Here is a 7,060-nt window from a genome sequence, read left to right as displayed (position 1 = left end):
TCAAACGTATGGATAGAGCATTTGACTTGGTTTATATTTTTTTATATTTCTAAAAATAAGACAAACTAATATGGCAAGACTTGTAAAATAGGTAAGGTGTTTTTGCACTATGCTGACTATTTGACAGGATCATATACTGTTCTATTTGTCATGATACATTTTCATGAAAAAATATTTTACCATGTCAACGTCAATCTTATTTTCATTATTATTTTATAAGCGCTGCATGTTTATAGTGTTTGCAAGCTATTGTAGTACCTAAAGTTTGTAGAGCTTGGGGTTTGCGGCAAGTTCAAAGCGTGTAGACGCGGCATAAGGTCTACAGCCACAAGGTATAGCACCTACATATAACTTATCTATAGTTTCTATAGATAAAAAAATCACGACCAGATTAAGCACGACTCATCGCCTTATCTTTTATTATCATCACAAGATATCAATCCTGTATCTAATGAAACAAAATCTTTACATCCGTAGTAATTGGTTAGATAAATATTTACAAAGTTATACTAGGTGCATAGTACCTACATATTTACACCACTTATGTACATAATATATTATAATTATTGTAACTATTTAAATAAAATTGAAGTGTCTGTGTTTTCAATTCAAGCCTAATTGGAAATGGAATTTTGAACTTTTTAAGTACCCTTTAAAGGATTTAGGAGTATCTTTTATGAAAGTATCATTATTGACGAATCATAAAATGAAGAAGAGTTGTTTTACATAAAACATATGGCTGATATATAAATTGGATAGACATTATTTAAGTATTTTAAAATTGAAAAACGAAGACCAACCTACCGGCGGTTATTAACACGTCTAAGTGCTAAACTGATACCAATGTAGGTAGGTATCAGTAATGTTATATTATGTAACACTATACGCGATGACATATTGGAAAAGAGTCTTAGTGGCACACCTTCGGTAATATTCTTTGAATGGAGAAAAGCATAAGTATTGATCTCGGTTTAAAAAGGTAAATGTTAAACCTTGACCTTGCGGTAACAGAGGGCGTGACCATTAACCCGTTTTTATAATAAAACTCATTTTATATACAATAGTATGCCCGGGGACGGGAACATATTAACATACCTACGTAACGATTATTTTGCTATTATGATAAAATCTGGATAATGTTAAAATTGTAGCTGCATCTTTGAAGCCGATCACAGATGCGTTGCCACTTCCGTGGACTACCATAGTCGCCTCATATTATGTAAGTCAGTCAGCATACACTTCCACCGTAACACAACCGATTCATATTAGAAACGGGGTACCTGGTACCACAGTATAAGGATCTATACTTATACTGTGCCGGTACAGTACAGTAGTGCGTCTCTTGGTTGACCTTTACTGGCTTGCAAAATTATTGTGAAAACTAAATAAGTAAGTTATATCTATGTTCTAGGGTCTTGAGTTTGTGTATGCATGCTGATTCATCACTACCTATGATTACAAAATGAAATTATGTAGATAGCTTTATTCTACTTCTACCGTCCAAGTACTTACTTTGAAGTAGTAGGTATTCTCATTAATATTATTTCACTGAAGAATTTTGTAATTAGTAAATACCTTACGTTTCAAGTACCACTATCATATATTAAAAATATTTTAGTTATCATATCATATCGGTTCGTTACGGTCCCTATAATTACTGATATTTAATACTGTAACAAAAACGCCATATTAAGTTATTAGCCCTAAGTGGATGTCCCATAAACAAATAAAATACGACGTAATATACAATTTAAGACGACTAACCTACCTACCCTCTCAGGTTATTGGGATCCAAACGGTGGTAATGGATACTTTAGTGACGATTGGTGCAATCGGATAAAAATAAACTATACTGGGTAGTCACAGATTCAGAGTATGTACCTAATATTAAAGATGAACATCGCTCATCGTTTATTTCTAACAGGAGCCTAATAACCATCATGTGATCTCAATAAAAATACGAGGTCGTTTCAATAAAATCTCCACAATAACTGAACATTATCTGATAACAATATAAAGCAATGGAAATAATTGCTTTTTTTTAATTGGAAAAAAATTAGCTTGATAATAATTTTTGAAGAAAATACAAACCAATTTTTAGACTCATTGTGCTTTAAGACAGAATTGTCTCGTATCTTTCAGTAAAATATAAGTACCGGACTGTGCAAGTGTGCATGAGATGCACTAAGTGCTTTGATGAGTTTTTACTTATCAAAGGGTAAATGTAAGAAAGTAGATAATTACTATTAGGTACTAATATTTACCATTAAAGAACAAAATAAAAACAGACAAAGTCATTGCATGTAAGATTTTAAAATAACTTCTCAGACCCAAAGATGTGGCGTGGCGCAGCAGTCACCATACCGGTCTGACAAGCAACGGGCTACGGGTCGATCGTTGACCAACTGAACATCCATATTATGATGAATATATGGTTCTTGTCTAGTTGTTCGTATACTTGTTTTTGTGTCAATGGAACCCACGGTATAAGAATCGCAATATAGGACTAGCAGTAAGCTAAGAAAGTGTTTTTATTAATATAAGTAAAGATTAAGCAAACAGGATATCGATTTATAGCTAAGGGTGTTATCACTGTTATCACATTATTATAGATACTTGTCAGCAAAACTGTTTATGAGATAAAGATAACAATGCTAATGTGAAAGCGATACGGTTGTTGTGAATTAAACAAACAATAAAGATATAAAAGTTACTATGAGCACACCTATTTGCTTCTCATTATTTTGTTATTTAAACAAGCGTATTACAAATACATAAATAACTGTGAACATGAAAATAGCATTGAAGTTGTAAATGTGTTGTCGCTCTGTAGGAGTATATTGTATTGTAGTGTATAGTAGAATAGGTAGTAGGTAATACTTAGCTACAATAAACCATCATAAAATATTTTAAATGGATTAATGTAGTTAATTGTATCAGGCGTTAGAATAAATGTTAAGTGGAGTTTTTCACTTTTAAAAATAATAAAATTTAGTCTGCTGGATGTAACTATTTATATATCCTACTGTTGGGCAGAGATCTCTTCCTGCCACTGGGGAACACAGCAAATTTTACCAAGCTTTTCCAATTCGGATAAGTAACGGAATATAAAATATATTGGTTAGCTTGTTACTAAGCTAAGGTTTAATGACTGATACCCGAAGATAACAGAACAAAAAATTATCAGTTGCTCGTTGCTACACATTTATTTCCTATGGCGATTTTTATTAGGTGTGTCAACATTGTAATAAGTGTACAATTTATAGATCTACAATTTCAACTATACCTACTATTACAATATATAGTTAATGATTTCCAGTAGATCAATTAAGACGTTAATCATAAGCATTGCAGTTAATGTAAAAAAAACTAAAATGTATCTTAGGTTTTATGAATTCTGTTTCATAGTTATAAACAAAAATAAAATGCAATTAAAATTATAATGTTGTTGTTACCTATAGTCGGAATTCGAAAAATATTAAATTTTAACAACTATTAAACCTTTTTGCTATATTTGTAGTTAATTATTTTTATTTACCCAAGTATACATTTCACCATTCCTCATCTCAACTTCAAACAGTAGGTTTATCAATTAGTACTTTAACTACACCTCATTGTGTATTCAACAGACTAATGAGTAGAATCCAAACTAGAAATATTTAACAATAGTTCACAACTAAAAAATGTCAATATGTAGGTATGTAATAAAAATCATATTATAGTAAAATTGATTGGTACCTACATGTGAAAGAGTCAACATTCAAAATTATTCAAATAACTTTTGAAAGCAAAAATAATTATCAGTAATCTAAATTAAGTGATTGGTAAAAGTGTTGTGTAATTGTTTCTTATTTGTGATATGCCTATAAATTCATAAGCATATTTAAAATGTTTACATAATGAGCTAGTAGTAAAATATGACCAATTTAATGCTCGTTCAACTGAATAGAATCTAAAGTAACAAAAAGTATATTATACTATGTAGTTGAAATTATTTAAAAGGCATGCCAATCTTGATTAAGCTATTTATCTCTGTCAATATAATATTTGATCTTGGTCCAGATTACATTATTACACAAGTCTAACATACATCAAGCAATTCAGCATTGTCCTATGATAACTAAATAACTAAATTAAAAATTTGTAAAATTAAACCTAACTGTGTTGTACGTTTGTGTGTGTGTTTGTTTGTGTGTGCCTATGTCTTTAAATATGTTGATTTAAGATTATATTTTAAGGTTTAAAGTAATTTAAAAGAAAACTAAGAAATTCAATGAAAATTAAATTTATTAAATAGTAACCTCATAACTTACTGAAATTCCCATACACGTCCAGCCCTTTAACCTATATTTACAGTTTGGGCACTTAAAGCTATATGTACACCACGTGCAGAGCAGGCTTCAATCACAGGGTAATAATTTATAAGCGAACTAGACCGGCGCTCCCACCTCTTCTTGGTAGGACCTCGTGAGGGTAGCAGCAGCAGCAGTTAGATGGCGTAGAGAGCGGCGGAGACCACGGAGATGTCGTCGGCACGCTGCAGCAGCACGGGCAGCAGACTCCCTCTCATCCTCACCCTCTATACCAGAATCACCGGCTGCACTTGATGTATCACTGTCAGTATCACTTAAATCAGACACCCTTCTTCCCCTTTCCACCTGCTCCTCAGCATCTCCGGCCCACAACAATTCAGTCTTCAGATCATTGAGCATGGCAAATAGGCTGAACGGGTCATCATCGCCTTCCTGCGGCAGGTTCATCAGACGGCTTGGTACCAGCACAGTCTCGTCCATGGTGTTCACCATCTTCACAAACTTCTCCATGTCATTGAGAATGCTCTGTTTGGAAAACTCAGTGTCATCATGGCGAGCTATTTTCCTTAGAGTGTTCCTGCAACAATGACAAAAAGAAGGTTAAAAATGGAAAAAGATAGAAAGTTTATGTGGGAGATTAACTTAATTGAATAGGAATAGGAATAAGTTAATAAACATAGTTGAATAATTATTAACTTTATATTTCTTTTGATCTTGTTTCAAATATGAGGGATAGCAGTAAAGTTGGGGAACCTACAGGACCAGTCATAATTATAAATTTTAGTATTTATAGACTTTACAATCACAATGTAGTTTTTAAACCGAAATATAATATGGTTTACTATGTGTAGTATCTTATGGTGCCAAGCACCAATTAGTCTTCTATATACCTATATAAATATAAATAAACAACAGGGTCATGCACCTGTAATGTCATTTGTAGTAACTATACTATGTATTTGTAGTACGTTGTTTTAATTACAATGAATCAAGGTCTGTTTAAATGGAATCTTATCTTTTTTGATGGTGCTTGATCTTATTTGAAAAAAATGAAAAAGTTATTCAATGAATTCATTTTAGTATCATTGAATAATATTTGAATGAATCATATATTTTAAGTATTTACATTTTTTAAAATTCTAACTTCTCTTCATGATTGCAAAACAAAAAAATATGTAGGTTACACATTTTTACTTAATCGGAATTTCATTGAGATATTTAGGTTACCAAAATGCATATATGTCTTATTCATCTCAATATTACAAGAATTGTACATCCTTGAGGATAAGAACATCATGTATCTTATAGAACACATTTTACAACCATTTTTGTCATGTGATAGTGAATGAAACAGCTGTTATGCAACGTTTTAGCCAGTTATGTTAACTGCACTCTGTAGTGAAGGTTAACTTGGCTTATTAACGAAATTGAGTAACTTTCGTGTTTTAACTATAACACTCATTTGATACTAGTATTATAATAATTAATAATAAGAATAACTATAAATCTGATAGGCGAAAAACACTTAAACAGTTAGCATTATTGATTTTTGCCTTGCTAGTTTCCCGAATTGTACACGTCACTATAATCCGATAGTGACATTATTATTATAAATGGATGTATAAACTATTGATTTGTAATTTTAACTGTTCTTTGCGTTTAATACAGGAAATCCATTCAATTGTATGATTCATTGCATTTAAAAATCAATCATAGCGCATGGCGAAGACCCAGAAGGTTCCAGGATAACCTCATTGATCATTGGTGCCGATTCATTTTCAAACTCACGATAGACGGGTACCGCCCGTCGCCTAGCGTTGCATCATTTGGAAAAAGATGCTATCATGTCAATGTGAAAGGAAAGGAATCACTAATTTCGTCAGAATCTTTTCGACACATTTAATTTGCATCCAATCTTACAATTTATCCAATCTTACTATTTCCATGTCGATTATAGGCTTATCAAGATCACTCATCGTACAAAAATGCCACAACGCTAAATCCATTCAATGCATCACACGTACAGGGCCGCAAGGGACAGGGGCTTCGAGGCATCGGCCATTGGTAAATTTAACACTTTCCGTACCTGCTGTTCTCCAGTTTGGTCGATAAGTCGGTGTTGAAAGACATCTTCTTGTGTTATTTAATTATTTTTTTAAATATCACTGAACACACACGCCCAATTTTTTCTCACAAAATTGACTTTAGTAAGCCCGGCTTACGAAATGACGCGAACTGAATATTCACAGTACCGTACGCAACGACCGCACACAAGAGCGAGATTTGACGTTTTGACAGAAGTGGGGAGCGACCGCGTATTTATATTACGACACGATCATACGATGCGGGGGAAGCGAACTTTGAATTTATTTTATCACATTGTTATAGCATGTATAAGTAATTATACACTCTCATTGATTGGTAATAAGCAACAATACCTACGACACATGTGCGTACAAGCTTTTCGCGTAAATATTTTGAGATTTTATGTTAGGAAAACGGAAAGATAAAATATCGGGGCGCTGGCCAGGCGCGTCCCACCGAAGTCACACCACATACAAGCTCAACGATTGGTTGTTGCAAACCATAACCTTCTTATCATTGGACAACAGAAATTTCAGATGGCGCGCTGTATTTGAATGTCTTGGAGCGCAAAAAATGTTTATTATCTATGGCTTTATGCCGCCTTATGCCGTAAATTTTGAGAAACAAAACAACTTGCTATGGATTTTATGAATATTCTTGGT

General features: G+C 32.9%; 1 protein-coding gene across 1 annotated transcript; it reads right to left on the bottom strand.

Moving 5' to 3' along the window:
* Nucleotides 1–4,269: 4,269 nt before the first annotated feature.
* On the bottom strand, nucleotides 4,270–6,629 carry LOC140754603 (mid1-interacting protein 1-B). The gene is made up of 2 exons (XM_073089643.1): nucleotides 6,400–6,629; nucleotides 4,270–4,890 (listed from the first exon to the last, which is right to left on the bottom strand). The coding sequence occupies exons 1-2, from the start codon at nucleotides 6,441–6,443 to the stop codon at nucleotides 4,431–4,433; spliced, it is 504 nt and encodes a 167-aa protein (XP_072945744.1). The 5' UTR covers nucleotides 6,444–6,629; the 3' UTR covers nucleotides 4,270–4,430.
* Between the last annotated feature and the right edge of the window lie 431 nt (nucleotides 6,630–7,060).

The sequence above is a fragment of the Epargyreus clarus genome, unplaced genomic scaffold (assembly GCF_041222505.1).
Source record: "Epargyreus clarus isolate Ecla_fem2 unplaced genomic scaffold, WU_Ecla_fem_2.2 ptg000003l, whole genome shotgun sequence".
NCBI classification, from domain to species: Eukaryota; Metazoa; Arthropoda; class Insecta; order Lepidoptera; family Hesperiidae; genus Epargyreus; species Epargyreus clarus.
Note: the sequence above shows the minus strand (reverse complement) of the source record. Positions and strands in the feature narration are given on the sequence as shown.

Bases quoted from the DNA above. Each gene is read 5' to 3' on its own strand.
- LOC140754603 (XM_073089643.1), bottom strand. From the start codon at position 6,443: ATGTCTTTCAACACCGACTTATCGACCAAACTGGAGAACAGCAG. The intron at 4,891-6,399 runs GTACGGAAAGTG...TCATTGTTGCAG, and splicing joins ACCAAACTGGAGAACAGCAG to GAACACTCTAAGGAAAATAG.